At 48.9% G+C, this 16,546-nt stretch overlaps 1 protein-coding gene across 1 annotated transcript; it reads left to right on the forward strand.

Moving 5' to 3' along the window:
* The first annotated feature begins 692 nt into the window (after nucleotides 1–692).
* LOC135808442 (uncharacterized) lies at nucleotides 693–13,645 on the forward strand. The gene is made up of 8 exons (XM_065321633.1): nucleotides 693–1,142; nucleotides 2,715–3,399; nucleotides 4,768–4,914; nucleotides 5,420–5,518; nucleotides 5,925–6,188; nucleotides 6,779–6,973; nucleotides 7,102–7,413; nucleotides 10,547–13,645. Exons 1-8 carry the CDS (start codon nucleotides 1,072–1,074, stop codon nucleotides 12,758–12,760), a joined length of 3,987 nt encoding a protein of 1,328 aa, XP_065177705.1. The 5' UTR covers nucleotides 693–1,071; the 3' UTR covers nucleotides 12,761–13,645.
* Nucleotides 13,646–16,546: the final 2,901 nt, after the last annotated feature.

Here is a 16,546-nt window from a genome sequence, read left to right on the forward strand (position 1 = left end):
TCCTGCGCTGCTGCTGTTCTACTAGGCTACATGTGCTGGCATGTGCACATGACGCCATTTTTGCAATAATTTTCCTCAACACATGCGTACCCTTGTAGGTCCCCGTATAACGTCGTGTAATGGCACAAAGTGACAATGTGATTGTGCTCTTCAGAACACCAAGACTATAATCATTATAAGCTGGGGGCTTATACTCTTGATAGCACAACGCCAAATATTATATTGCGGATCGTCCCTCTTTTTTGCCGTGTTCAGGCCTGGTATTTCGGGGCAGGCTTGGCCTTGGGCCTAATTGGCGCATGGCCAGGGGAGGCCGAGAGGGGGGGCGGGGGTACAACATAGCCATGGGTGTGTACGTGTACCGACCAAGGAGTCGTAAAAGCCCTGGTTGTTGTTGTTGTTTGGCTTTATTCTGGTACCGACCGACACACTACCGGGCCGACAAAGCGTAGTTGGGGGTTATGTGATTGTACTCTCACCGTACTACATTGTACCAAGAGTATTATCCCTTGGGTACTACCAGGGAGTAGTACAATACGATGGTATTGTACTACTCCCTGCTACACTGCTCGCTGCGATCGAGCTACTGGCACTGCGCAAGCGATGCGACTGTGCCGCAGCCGAGATCTACGCAGTGTGCGTAGACCATGCATGGACTCGTACGATATTCGCGAGTACGAGTTTGAAAGTCTTTTCGATTTCTTATCAGCGTCCGTTCAGCCAGTCATTGGCGTTTGGACAGTCTTTTCAGGGCCTACTGAGAGCACCTGGTGCCTTGACTTTTCTGCACTTCGCCTGGAATTATGTGCTCCTATGTCTTGCTGTGAACTAGAACCGAGTATTGACCAAATCGAGTTGAGTTCGGCAGCACGTGGGGCCAGAGTTCGTGGTTGGTTGTCTCGTACAGTTGCTGCAAATAATAATTTGGTTTCAATGATAATCAATTTTTAGTTGATGACTATGCTTGGCTGAAGGCAGCTTATTCACTGATTGCCACACTCAGTAACCTCTTTCCAATGAAATCCCTCTTCCCACTGGCCGCATCTGCACGGTCTCAGTCATCCGCTGCCAATGCCTCAAATGGTAGAACACGAAGAGGCCATGTACGAGGCGTTCTCCTCGACTGGTGGTGATGACGCTTGGTGAGTGTCGCCCATGCCTTGCAGCATACACACACACACACACACACACACACACACACACACACACACACACACACACACACACACACACACACACACACACACACACAGAGTCATGTACTGGTGCTGCGTGCTGGCCAGACACACATCTCAGTTTTTCTCTGTCAGTGCAATCACATCCACCATGCAGAAAAGATAGCAAGCAGCACTCCATATCATGGCCAAAGCTCATACTTGTACTTTGAAGATACTGAAGACAATAATAGCAACAACATACTGAAATAATTTATTACCTGACATTGTCTGAGATGAGGATTGTGAAAATTCACTTTGAAAATGATGTCGAATGTAAATTCAAAAGGTATCAAGACAAAATTAGTGTGGATGTAAGAAGAATACACACCATCGTACGCCACCATAACACTGGAAGGACACATACGCAATGATTTGAACGTCTCCATATTTAATAGAATGAGATTTCATCAGACATAATGTGCATGGGTATGCGAGGAGCTAAACAGGCCTATAACGTAACCATTTTTTTTAAACTCGGATACTGAGCCAGTAGCAAATGTAAAATAAAAGAAAACACAAGGGAACGAGTTATGAAGCAACTACAGTAGAGTCGTGCGCTGAAGAACGTTGAGCCCAAGAACGTCCAGCCTGAAAGGCTAAGAACGCCACAGCCTAAAGTTAAGAGCGGCGGTGTTGGTTTTCCAGCAGCTTTTGGAATAGATATGATCCAGTACGAATTGTTTCTAAGAACGTGCTATAAGAACTCAGCCAGATTGCCCAACAAAATAAAACGTCCCAGGCTAACCCCTTGGAAACAACGTTCTTGGACGCGCTACTCTACTGTGTTCACGACTGTAACAAGATGATAAGCAGTCAGAAAGTGCGATAACAGGGCACAACACTGACAAGCTACTGAGACATTCAACGACCTGAGGCCTAGCTCTAACACATCTCCAGTCCGCAAACCAACGGCCTTCCAACTTTGGTCGTACCTTACCACGAACCTTCCAAGTTGGAAGGCCGTTAGAACTTCTTTCTGGCCTTTCAATCGCAGTATATGTGTATGTTACATAGTTTGACTTGCTGGGCCTTGTTCCCTTGTATCCACTGGTGACAATGGGTTGAAAAGCTGTTAGAAAATTGTTTGAGTTGCCTGTGTGGTGAAATTGGCAACCTTGTTGCTATGTGTAATTACATGTTCGCCTCCTAAATCCCGTTGCCTGTGGCTTTAATTAGACTCGGGTCGAGTCCCATGGCTTTCTGTAGGCATGATCATCTCTCCTGAATCTCTCCTGGTACAAGCGTAAGCTGCGTAGGAAGTACGCCAAGCCTGCGCTTGGCATCATCTTGATATTGGGAGCGTGATTTTGATGTATGTATTTCTGCGTACATGTATCTTGAATTGCCAGTTGATGGTGACTTGCGCACCCCTGGGATATGTTGACTTGCCAGCCGGTCGGTGACTAGTTGGTGACTTACCTACCCACGGGGTGCCGAAAGGCCAGTCTGACTGACTCGTGCAAATTATGAATCTTTGTTTTGTCGTGAATAATGCAGGCAGCTGGAGGATAGCTGGAAGCATCTAGGAACTCTGATCAAGAGAGGCGTAATCAGTGAGGATCCTGCTGGCCAGCTGGAGCTTGAGCGTATCCTGGCCTATGTGACCGCGCAGTATCCGCCCAAGTTACACGAGTGCCTTGGCTACTGTCTCTCGGAGCAGCGCAAGGATGAGCTGCTGACGATCTTCGAGAACACGACTGGTATCATCAAGTCGTGCCACACCAATGCGGCTGTGCTGAAGCCATGCCTGCAGATTCTCATTCACCTGGCATACCCACCACAGCAGCCCTGCACGGCGCTGTTGGATGGGGTTGTTAACCAGCTCATCTCCACCAAGAAGAACATCACGCGCCTGCTGCGCGCTGTCCCTGCTAACCTGGAGAACGAGCCGGTCGTGCATGACGTGTTGCGGCTGATTATGCGCATACACCAGTGCAACGCTCGCTCCCTCTGGTCACTGGAGCTATCCAGCGTTTATCAACTGCCGGAGAAATGGAAGGGCCCGACGGCTACTGACATCGCATCAGCTAGCGGCAATACAATGCTCCATTCTCCGCCGGACTGTGATGCGGTTTCGGACACGCCTGATGCCACCAGTTTGATGGATCCGCCGGCGTCCAAACGCAAACACCAGCCCGACTACTATAGATGTGAAGTCTATTCACTGTCATATACGTGTTTGGTAAGCTTGCTGTTACAGTATGTATATACCTACAGCCCTCGGGCTCACTTGTCGGGCACTGGAAATCCATTATTGCCCTCCCAACCATACCACAATGGATTTATCACTTTCAGCCTAACATTACCGAAGACACTAACCTGAAAGAATCAAAACTAAAGGAGAATGTCGACCTCGTGTGCAGCAACACTTGAAAGGAAAGAAAAAGAAAAGCTGAGATCGCCACTTTCGAACACGCGTTCGTATGTACATGTCCATGTAGGTCTACACTGCACTGTTCACAGTCACCAGGTCGCCGTGTGTTCAAATCCCGTAGATTTCACGCGTCCAGTGTCACTGTCAGGGTTGTCATGGACGACGGGCTTTGGACGTGGGCGGTGGACTGATTTATTGCCCACTCATACAGATCAGTGATTGGCCCGATCCAAGGAAACAGTCACGTGACATGTGATAAGCATATATCAGAGAGGTTCAGCGAGTTGTGAAAAAAAGTGCACAGCGAGTCTCGCGTTTGTGTCTGACGAACTTGTCTAACACTACGGAGTCTGCAGGCAGACAGGCCAGGCTGCAGATGCACTGAATAGTTAACCCCCTAGCGGTATCCTGATGTAATTGTCGACAACTTTTTAAGTGCAAAGGAAGAAAAACAATGTTTCTATCGCAACACGTGGAATCCTGATAATTCGAGCATGTACGGCTTTTAGAAGTCCCACGAAATGCGCTTGCATAGAAATGTGTGGGATTCCTGGTGATGCTAGTACATGGAGTTCGAAGTTAGCAAGGCATAACACGAAGTTCACTGCACCCTGTACTGGTCAGTTCATCGTGTATGAGCAATCTATACAGTCCAGTTCGGTGTGCTCAAAATCTGGCAATGCAAGCATTTTTGACATGCAAGTACATAGTGTGTTGTGGGTGCATTTTGGATGATCAGAATGTCCGGCTAATTGGAAGTCTTTCCCCCAGCAATTTGGGATTCCAATTATCAGGATTCCACCTGTATAGTGACTAATGCTAGCGCTGTCTATCTCTCTCTCTCTCTCTCTCTCTCTCTCTCTCTCTCTCTCTCTCTCTCTCTCTCTCTCTCTCTCTCTCTCTCTCTCTCTCTCTCTCTCTCTCTCTCTATCCGTACAGGCTGGCCTTCTCCAGGTTCAAATCACTGGAAATGACACTGTTTGATCTAGGCTCTAGTGCTCTGCTGGGGCAGATGGTCGCCTTGTCAGAATTTTCCTCTTGACATGATGTACTGTACATGTGGTTGTTTTGTCCGCACTTGTATGTCAGTTTGGTAACGCTGGCTCTTTGCTTCGAGGGGTTCAATTCTCCTTTCCGTGCTGTGTTTGTGTTGCTTTGCGCCACTGGCTTGTGCAGTCTGTCTTGAAGCACCTGGAGCAGTCTATCGACGTAGTGTCGCTGGTTTGCCAGGTCATCCAGGCGTTGTGCAGTCGTTCTCAGAGTCTCTACACCAAGATACTGGCTCACAAAAAGGACATTGGTCTTATTGAGCAGCTGCTGCTGGTAAGTCACCTACATGGTAATCAGTGGTAATTTGGCAGCCAAGTTCACCTGGCTTCAACCGCTTGATACTCGTTTGACACGCATTTTCCGTATTCCGCTGTTGCCCTGCGGTGGTTTCTGTTCACCAAGTGCCGGAGATTGTGTGTGTAAGGAACTAATACTTGCACCTACTGTCCAGGATAACACAAGCTTTAAATAGCTCCTAGCAGAATTCCTTGTATTGGTCATACCAGGTTGTGTGCTGTGAAGTGCTCAAGGAATGAAATGATATGAAAGCGAATTGGCCTGTCTTTGAGATGATCTTCTTGGCAAGACCCAAGGGAAACCGTTCATTCATAGAAGAACTTTAGAAGAAAAAACCCAGTATCATAGCCCAATGCCATAATTGAGTGCCTGCTTGCGCAGAAATCAAGTCTGTGCGATGCAGCTAAGTGCTGAGTGTCTGTGTGCTATGTGTCTTTGTGTCTTTGTGCCTGTGTGCCTGTATCTACTTTGTCGCTAATAGATATTTGCACAATACATTGATGTATATGATGTGAGTGCTGACGAGAGTGTTGCCAAGCTGCTGGACTCTCTCATCCAGACTTTCATGAAGCTCATCATGGTAAGGCGTTTCTAGTGTGTAGCCAGCACGACTCTTGCCATGCTTAGCACAACTATGGTGCCTTTGCTAAGATTTATTTTTTCGTCGGGGGGGGGGGAGAGAGAGAGAGACACACACACACACATACACACACACACACACACACACACACACACACACACACACACACACACACACACACACACACACACACATGAAGCGTTGGAGGCTGCCAAACTCATACTGGAAGCGTTCAACTGGCTTGCATCATGCTTACTTTTACAGTCAAGTAGTGGCCACCTATATTGTCCAAGTTCCCAAGCTGTATGTGTGTGTGTGTGTGTGTGTGTGTGTGTGTGTGTGTGTGTGTGTGTGTGTGTGTGTGTGTGTGTGTGCATGTGCATGTGTGCGCTTGCTCCGTGTACAGGTGTGTAAGTTCTTTCATACGGACATGAAGGAGCTGCAGGAAGAAGTCTCTCTACTTCTGATGAAAACCTTGCAGGCCGCCATTAAACATCGGAAGAACTCATCGACGCCATGCTTGCCAAAGGACTACACTCTTTTGTCCACTGTTTTCCGCTACTGTTTGCATCTACACTTCAAGCCGACGTTGAAAAATTGCGATGTCATCGCCTGCTCTGTGCAAATTCTCAAGGAGTGCCGCCTGCATCTCAAGGCCTACCTGCCGTCTGTATGTTGCACGTTCTGTGTTCTGTGTGTGTGTTTTGCGTGCGCACGTGCGTGTGTGTGCCTGTGTGTGTGTGCCTCCGTGCGCATCTATGTGTGTGTGTGTGTGTGTGTGTGTGTGTGTGTGTGTGTGTGTGTGTGTGTGTGTGTGTGTGTGTGTGTGTGTGTGTGTGTGTCCCATATGGTGCAGTGGTATGTGCAGGGGTTCCCATCGAGAGGTTGCGGGTTCGATTCCCGACGATTATGGTCACACACGTCTTTCTTCTCTTTCTCAGACTCCTCCTGACTTTTCTTTCGTTCTCCTGGGTGGTTACCAACAGCCAGTGCATGCCGGAGTATGTGGTGTGATGTGTGTGTGGGAAAAAATGAAAAAGACCAAAAATAGGGATTCACTGGCCAGAAAAGCCACTTTATAGCTTATAGCTTCATTGTGTTGCAGGTTGATGGCTGGGGCTGAAGGTGGCTGAGTACACTGTACCCTCCATCAATGAGTCTTGGCTGCTTTGCTTAGGTGCAGTGAATTTCTGTCAGGGAATGCTATTTCTATTACTCCATCGACGCACGTCTCGTGCTTTGTCCTGTTTGTATGCTCAGGCGCTGCGCTTTGCCTTTGGCGTGGGCTCAGCTCTCTCACAAGCCGACTGGGTGAAGACGTTCCGGACAAAGAAGGAGCATGGACTCCACACGGTGGTGCTCGAGTGCCTGGAGGGCGGTCACGTGCAAGATGACAACGTGCTCAAGGAATCCATGCGCCTTCTCCGCTCGCTCGTGGCTGACCCACAGTGGAATGTAAGGGCCCGGGGTTGTGGTTTGCACTGGAACATTCTGGGCACTGGTATCACAGCAGTCCCGTTGAGAAGACCTTACAATCACACTATCATCAAGCGAATGTCTTGCTTGTTTATCCCACTGTGCAGGAGGAACTGTTCAGTCACGGCATCTTGGAGTGCCTGCTGGCTCTGTCCACGCGTCTATGTCACGGCGATACGTACGCCACCATCATGCTGGATTTGGTGCGCGTCGGCTTTCAGCTGACCTGCTGCAGTCTGGAGCAACGACGCGTCTTCATCAACAAGAAGTACCTGGACGTGCTGAAGGCCGCCCTGGTTAATCACGGCACCAACTGGCCCATTGTGCGCTGTGCTCTTGGCTCTTTGTCAATGCTGTTTCGTGTCAAGGAGGTAGTGGCCGAGTCCTACCGACTCGGCTTTCCTAAGCTCTTGCTCGAGGTGAGTTCTCGTGTTCTGATTCAGCTTTGCTAGGCTAACCATGAAGTGCGCCGAGCACCGTAGCACGGTTCATCTCTCCCCTCCCATCCCCCAGCACATACTGTGGTGCTTCCCCAGCTGGGGTTTTCAGCGTGGAGCTAGAACCAGATCCACGCTGTCAAGTGCAGTTCAATGTACTTCAGAAGTACAACAACGCGGCAGGATCGTTAAGCCTTGTGCACGCTATCAGTAGGATGATTTGTTACTTGTTAGACTCATCGTACTCTCAACTCGCACAGTGCACGGCCAGTCTAAAGCCCGTGTCATACTTCAGTTCACGTGCGGGAAACGCTTCGCAATGCGTATGGCGGCGGTGGCATGATGGGCCAACAAGTTGTACTCAAGTCGAATTTCTCCCCGGGATGCGTATCGACGTGCATTCCAAGTCCCAAACCAAGAGTGAAAAAACACGCATCTATTAAATCTGCACGTCATTGTTACTATGAAATTGAAGACACCACTGCTGTACTTATGGTTGATAAATATGGTGGTAAAGACACACCTGGCAATATTGCAGCCTAGAGAGCGTGTGTGGGCAGGCATGTGTTTACCGCCATATTGCCAGGTGTGTCTTTACCACCATATTTATCAACCGTCATTGTTACTCACTGAGAACATGGTGGACATCATGCAACTGCTACATACCCCCTAGTCATTGTTACTCACTGAGAACATGGTGGACATCATGCAACTGCAACATACCCCCTAGTCATTGTTACTCACTGAGAACATGGTGGACATCATGCAACTGCAACATACCCCCTAGTCATTGTTACTCACTGAGAACATGGTGGACATCATGCAACTGCAACATACCCCCTAGTCATTGTTACTCACTGAGAAAATGGTGGACATCATGCAACTGCAACATACCCCCTAGTCATTGTTACTCACTGAGAACATGGTGGACATCATGCAACTGCATCATACCCCCTAGTCATTGTTACTCACTGAGAACATGGTGGACATCATGCAACTGCAACATACCCCCTAGTCATTGTTACTCACTGAGAACATGGTGGACATCATGCAACTGCAACATACCCCCTAGTCATTGTTACTCACTGAGAAAATGGTGGACATCATGCAACTGCAACATACCCCCTAGTCATTGTTACTCACTGAGAAAATGGTGGACATCATGCAACTGCAACATACCCCCTAGTCATTGTTACTCACTGAGAACATGGTGGACATCATGCAACTGCATCATACCCCCTAGTCATTGTTACTCACTGAGAACATGGTGGACATCATGCAACTGCAACATACCCCCTAGTCATTGTTACTCGCTGAGAACATGGTGGACATCATGCAACTGCAACATACCCCCTAGTCATTGTTACTCACTGAGAACATGGTGGACATCATGCAACTGCATCATACCCCCTAGTCATTGTTACTCACTGAGAACATGGTGGACATCATGCAACTGCAACATACCCCCTAGTCATTGTTACTCACTGAGAACATGGTGGACATCATGCAACTGCAACATACCCCCTAGTCATTGTTACTCACTGAGAACATGGTGGACATCATGCAACTGCAACATACCCCCTAGTCATTGTTACTCACTGAGAACATGGTGGACATCATGCAACTGCATCATACCCCCTAGTCATTGTTACTCACTGAGAACATGGTGGACATCATGCAACTGCAACATACCCCCTAGTCATTGTTACTCACTGAGAACATGGTGGACATCATGCAACTGCAACATACCCCCTAGTCATTGTTACTCACTGAGAACATGGTGGACATCATGCAACTGCAACATACCCCCTAGTCATTGTTACTCACTGAGAACATGGTGGACATCATGCAACTGCAACATACCCCCTAGTCATTGTTACTCACTGAGAACATGGTGGACATCATGCAACTGCAACATACCCCCTAGTCATTGTTACTCACTGAGAACATGGTGGACATCATGCAACTGCAACATACCCCCTAGTCATTGTTACTCACTGAGAACATGGTGGACATCATGCAACTGCAACATACCCCCTAGTCATTGTTACTCACTGAGAACATGGTGGACATCATGCAACTGCAACATACCCCCTAGTCATTGTTACTCACTGAGAACATGGTGGACATCATGCAACTGCAACATACCCCCTAGTCATTGTTACTCACTGAGAACATGGTGGACATCATGCAACTGCAACATACCCCCTAGTCATTGTTACTCACTGAGAACATGGTGGACATCATGCAACTGCAACATACCCCCTAGTCATTGTTACTCACTGAGAACATGGTGGACATCATGCAACTGCAACATACCCCCTAGTCATTGTTACTCACTGAGAACATGGTGGACATCATGCAACTGCAACATACCCCCTAGTCATTGTTACTCACTGAGAACATGGTGGACATCATGCAACTGCAACATACCCCCTAGTCATTGTTACTCACTGAGAACATGGTGGACATCATGCAACTGCAACATACCCCCTTGTCACTGTTACTCTCCTCTAAAAATTGTCTGACAACGTCTGTCGTTGAGTTGTCATTTGCCATGCTGCGGTGGTGGCATGATGATACGAGATAGTAGATGTTCAGACCCCATACTGAGGACAGCAATGCACTAGTACTAGTACAGTCAGACCTCGCTTAACCGCACACATCCGCTTTCCACAAAAAATATCCGGATAGGCGAGGGAACCGGATAATCGAACACACACACTGTGTGTGGGCATAGCATTGCTGTAAATCGGTGACCAACAATTTTCTTCCGGATGGCGGCGAGGGATCCGGATAAGCGAGGTCTGAGTGTAACTTCATGTCCGGATAAGCGAGGTCTGAGTGTAACTTCATGTCCGGATAAGCGAGGTCTGAGTGTAACTTCATGTCCGGATAAGCGAGGTCTGAGTGTAACTTCATGTACACTTATCAGCGGTGCGTTGAGATTTGTCTGTGTGGAACCGATATCCAAGGGAAAGAACACTTAAAGTGACTTTGGCTCCCGCATGTGTGTGTGTGTGTCCGTCTATCTGTGTGTCTGTTTGGCTGTATGTCTGTCTGTCTGTCCGTGTGTCTATCTGTCTGTCTGTGTTTGCCTTGTTTCCCTCGCTAGACACTGCACGCGCACAATGGCGTCGAATCTAAGCAGCGCTACCTTCACAACGTCATCACTCACATGGCATGTTTTGCCGTACCGGTGCAGACAACAACGGCCCTGGACAACCTGCCCGATGAGGAGAGTGTGTCACCGTGCGGTTCTGGCAATATTCACCAGACACCACCAGTGTGTTCACAGCTGCCGGGCTGTGTTGTCTCGGACGGAACGTCATCGGCCGCTCAGCATGTTGCGCTTAATGATGTCGACCGCGACAAATGCTCACCGCCTGCTCCCGTTGCGATGACCCCGCCTGCTCATACATCAGCGCAGCTGACCGCGTCACCACCCGAGCTAGTTGTGGAGCGTCTGCACGGGATGGCCAGCCATGGCTGCTCAACCTGTGCTGGAGCCACTGCCAACTCACTGGAGCTGATTCTCACGGCGCAGCCTATCTCCGTCGAGATGTACGAGGAGCTTACCATGCGCGGCTGGTTTCGACGCGGCTCGGTACCGCTCAGTCACTATCGTCACATTCACCATCCCGACTGTGGTGATTATGAAACGTGCACTGACGTCGAGCGTTTCGATCCAAGCACATCGTCCACCTACAAGCGCGTGTTGAAACGTGCCAGGAAGGCTGGTATCACCGTTGAGACCGTTCGACCGCACATGGACCCGGCATCATTTGAACTCTACAATCGCTACCAGCTGACCAAGCACGGCAAGCTGCTCAAGGCGTCCGATGGCTACTGTAATCACATCGTCGACACACCACTGCTGCCTGTAACTCGGAACGGCGTGCCGTATGGTACCGTGCATCAGCTGTATCGTATGGATGGGCGCTTGATCGGTGTCGGTGTGCTAGACGTGCTACCGCACTGCCTCATCAGCGTCTACATGTTCTATGACGTTGGCTGCCGCGACGTGGCCAAGCTCTCTCTCGGCGTGTATGCCGTGCTGCAAGAAATTGAGTATGCCAAGCGTCTGAATCGAGAGTGTGGCGCGCAAGTTCACCACTACATGCTCGGCGGCTTCTGCCCACTGAACAAGAAAGTGTCGTACAAGGCCAACTACCCACCGGTACGGTTCTGTGCACCCTGGGCTAGCTCACTGTGGATGGATGACCTGAGGATGGCACGCCTGCTCTCTGGCCTCAGCGCCCTGCGACAGAGCGTTCGCTCGTCCCGTTTCGCTGCCGTGATGACCTTCCTGGCCGTGCACAAGATCTTTCCGCAGGCCACGGCAGTGCTGCGCTGGCTGCGCCTGTCACGTCATCGCCTGTGCGATATCTTTCACCTGGCACAGCCGTACAATGTGCGCTATGCATTGAAAACAATGGAGGATGCCCGGCAGCAGCAGCACGAGGACGCGGATAGCGAGGAGCATGTTGCTGAATTATCAACATCTGACCAGGGCCCGCTTGATCCTGTTGAACTGCTTCTCGCCATGACTGCCAAGACAGACCGGCGATCAAGTTCTGGGAATTCTGCCGGCGCTATGGATGAAGCGGATACTGACAATAGCGTAAGCCAGTCAGCCGAGCTCGAAGGTCCTTTACAAGACCTTTGTGAGTATTTGCAGCAGCATTCGGCTTACAAGGCATTCCCTGTGTCCGGCGAGCTGCGAGAGAAGCTGATCAACCTGCTTATCACTGATCCGTGCTTCCAACACCGAGACACAGGCGGCGAGAAGCCAACGTTTGGCATGCTCCTAGAAGCCGTGTTTGAATGTGATCTCGATGAGACGATAGACAGCCAGCTGTACTTCAAGTCCTGCGGTGTTCTCGTGCGCGATGTTCTGGAGCAGCTCAACACCTGCTGCAGCACTGCCTTGGCTGGGGAAGTGCTGAAAGACATGGCTACGCTGCTGATCTGTTCCGAGCGGAGCGTCAGTGATGTGGATCCGGATTACGCTCGGACCGTGTCGGTCGAAGAGGCATATCATGGCCTGAGCGCTTCAACCGAGCTAGATCTGACGTGCCTCTACCGCGGCCTTGTCGAGCACCAGCAGGTGGCAGGCGATGCCGACGACATTACCATCCGCTTGCGCCGTCCGTCTGGCTCTGGGCACACGGAGGAAACTCGCATGTCTAATGTGTGGTACGAGGCTGGCGACGAGTGGTGGGTGACTTGCCATGAGCTGCTGCATCAGAATGTCCAATCCTTAGCCAGTGCGCTGGGTCCGGACTTGGCACGGCGCACCACCGTAACTATCTCCCAAATCCAGTGAGACGACCATGCTTCTTCTTTTCTTTCTTTTTTACCATCCCCGAACACCCTCTTGAGAATGATGAGCTAATAGTTGCACCACTTTCTGTGCTGATCATCGAAGTGCTAACCCTGCCAGCTAGGTGCTGGTCTTAGTCGGCACATATGATGACTACGCCAAGCGCCACTAGCCCGGGTTTTTTTTCTTAATCTCACCCTTCTCCACTTTCCACGACATTTATCACAACCCTAGCACGCTCAAAACTACTGCACCACGTTCTTATCCGCTGGTGCTTGACCTCCATGTTGCCGTGTACGGTGACCACGGTGACTGATCCCGGATTAGCATTGACCGTGGGCTTTTTTCCCGGCACCCAGTGCCTTCACGTTTTTTAGGTTTTTTTAGTCAATGTCCATTTCGGTCCGTCGCTCTCTTTTCTGCTGATTTTCACCTCACAACCCGGTGCACGTGTTGTATTTGTTCATCGGGACTTTCGTCTTGTTTGTTTTCTGTCGTTGTATTGTGTTAGTGCTAGTAGTCATGCATCCATATGCAGTCGCTCTCACCTCACCTGCATCTTCATGCTCTTTTTTATTATTTCTTTTTCCTTTTTTCTTTCTTTTTAACTACTGCCGATTCCTATTTTGAATCTTGCTTTTTATTTTTTTATTCTGCCTTGATCTAGTTTTTTAGCCTTATAGGTTAGCAGACCAGTGAGGTTGTAGAGTTGTTATCTTATTCCAGAGTCATGCATCTGTTATTTCTGGTCATTTCTCTCTTTAGTTCTAACCCAGCGTTCCCGCCTTGTTCACGATGCTCTCCCCAGTATCCCGCCTCCACCTGTCATATCACAATGGATCAATACCCATGTGAAGTCTGTGAATCACCACGTGCCATCAAACCTCGCTTGTCCGTATCTCTCGTCTACTGTAGTTAACATGGTTACCTCGCTGACCAGCAGCGGGGATCAGCTTGAGGTGCATAGCGTATACGCCATCCTATTGGCCCATGACCATGTGCAGCCATGTGATCATCTCTCCCAAACTGCCAGACGTATGTATAGAAGAGGGTTGTGCGAATGATGTCATGACAGTATAGAAGTTGTGCAAATGATGTCATGACAGTATAGAGGGTTGTGCAAATGATGTCATGGTGGCGAGTCAGCGGGACTGCTTATGTGCGCTATGTATACAGCGTGAGTCGCTGATGGCGTAGTGCTTCGCCAGAGCACCTCAACCAAGAGTACATAACCCCCCCCCCCCCCCCGCCAGGGGTTATGTACTCTTGCCTCAATTGATCATGTAAATCGCGTACTGTAGCCTTTTTTGGGATCCGCACATTTCCTGTACCAATACAGTCATGGTCGAGTCTGTGCTCAATACTGCTTCAAATGTGCACTGGCCCAGATTTCCATCTCTTCCCCCAACTGCATACATGGCGTGCAGCAGGGAGTACTAAAAAACAGTACTCCCTGGTGTGCAGTACAGTAATGTTACAGTCTGTATCAGGGAGTAGGTTTACCGTAGTTATTATGTTCACGAAGACAATGAAGTAAGGACCAGTGTCTGCTCCAGAGCCGGGTCAGCCACCCGGTTGGGGGGGGGGGGGGGCATTTGGACCCGTTTGAAAAAGAACACTGGGTCACCTGTGACCCGGTTGGGAATACATTCTGTTATGTCAGGGAGTACATACTCAAGACGTTGACTCAAGTCCTAAAATATTTACAACTCCCTGATGTACATGCAGTAGCCGCACTTGAATGGACCCGGTTGCAAGGGTTGTGTCAGATACACGCATATACCCGGTTGGTTTGAAATCCTAAAGCAGACACTGGGACAACTCTTGGCAGTACAGTAATGTTCGTCATCAAGAGTACATCACCGGTATCAAGAGTACATAACCCCCAGGGGCTTATGTACTCTTGATATCGGTGATGTATTCGGATATCCTGACTCATGCCATGATATGATGCAGGTTATCATGGTCATAGCTAGGCCTGTCCGAAAAATGTGTTTTAATTTGCGGAAAATGGAAATGCAAAATGCACGGTTTTCCAGTCAACATTCAAACAAGAAATCAAAGGGAAATGTAAAAAAATCAAAAAATCAAAGCCAAACAACCCAAAACGCAGAGAAAATGCATCCGTTGCCATGGCAACCAGAATCTAAAATGGCCGCCATGCCATGGTGATCACAAAAAAATTTCCATGTCACACTGTACATGTAGTAGTAGTCATGTACGTATACCAGGTCTGGGAAATCGCCTAGTTAGGGCATCGGAGGTTTCCTTGGAAATCACGTACGGTGCGTACGCGTCTGCAAGCGTCATATTTTTTTCTGCACAAAGTGAACATGGATTTGTAAGCACCGTGAATCAGCAAATTTCTTTCCCTTGCATGTCCAATGCGGAAAAACCTGCTGAGTTGCGGAGATTCTGTGCATGCGGAGATGAGAGTAATAGGACTCCTTGAGATATCCAGTGAAAAAAAAATTCACTTTCATGTGCCGATTTTTCAAAAAGTGAAGAAAATAGATCGCTTGGAACGAATTTATCACAATTTGTCGTAGTTTATTGAGCTGAGGCAATGAAGAAGAGTGGTATCCAGACGCGGCGCTCTAAGCGTAGAGTTAGTGTTACTCCTGGACACTACTCTTGTCCTAACCCTTTCCATTCGGATTGTGAAAGCCCTTCCTCGTCCGCCAAGGACACGATAACGAGAAGGGCTGTGCTGAACGTCCTCTCCAGTATTGCTCGACGTCCTGTTTCCTCGATCTGCAGAGGGTGCAGAGCTGTGGCCGACTGCAAGCCAGAAGTCGTCCAGCACGAGCTGTATGCACCAGCAAGGACGTCCGCAGACTCGCTCAAGGTTCCATCTCAAAGTGAGGTACCTGCCCCACCTAGCCCACTCCCAGAAAACAAACCTGTAGGGTGTGGGGACTGTGAGGAACTAAGGGATTTAGTGGAGAAGTTGCAGAAGGAGGTTGAGGGGTTGCTGAAGTCAAGGAAATTTTTAGATGAGCTTCTTGCGACAGAGCATGGTAGGGTAAAGGTAGTTAATGAGATATGTAAGATAGAGAATAAGTTTCTGTTTGCGGAAACTCTAGACGCCATTAGCCACTCAAAGGAGAGTAGGAAAGTGGAGTCATTGCTGGGCATCCCCGCTGGGCGCATCACTTCCCGCTCCTATAATCCCGTAGTAGAGGCTTTTGTGTGTGGTATACAGTCATGTAGTATCCCTGCCTTGCTAGTACACATGTACCTCTAATCATGTCACATGTACACGCACTGCATGATCATAATCTTGTCACCCCTTTTGCTGACATTGCCTGACAAGCCTGCAAAGCTAACCATCAATTTTTCTCACCATTGCAAGTCACATGTGTTGCCTTACGCTTGCTGGATTGCATACTACAGTGTAGAGGCGACGGTTTCAAATAGGAAATAGGTTGCAAACCGGAACGGACTCAATATTCACTTTCTCTCTTGGTATTTTGATTAGAAAACATATGTCACAGTGAGACTACGATGTGTTATACTCCGAGCCAAAATTTCATGGCTCTGCGATGACCAGAAGCGCCATATCAAGCAGGTGAGTTTTTGACGTGTTGCTTCGCACTGCGACTTGAGTTTTACGACTTTCGAAAAATCAACTTCTTGTCGCAGGTAAACAGCGGCTCGCCTCTCGACAATAAAGCACCGCATACCAATCAAAACTAATGGAAGCACACACAAGGCTTATTGTTACTCTGTACTGGCCGTCGTGGAGCGATAGCAATTACCTAATTTCAGACCCAGAGTGAATTTGAC

Source organism: Sycon ciliatum, chromosome 2 (assembly GCF_964019385.1).
Source record: "Sycon ciliatum chromosome 2, ocSycCili1.1, whole genome shotgun sequence".
Classification (NCBI taxonomy): domain Eukaryota; kingdom Metazoa; phylum Porifera; class Calcarea; order Leucosolenida; family Sycettidae; genus Sycon; species Sycon ciliatum.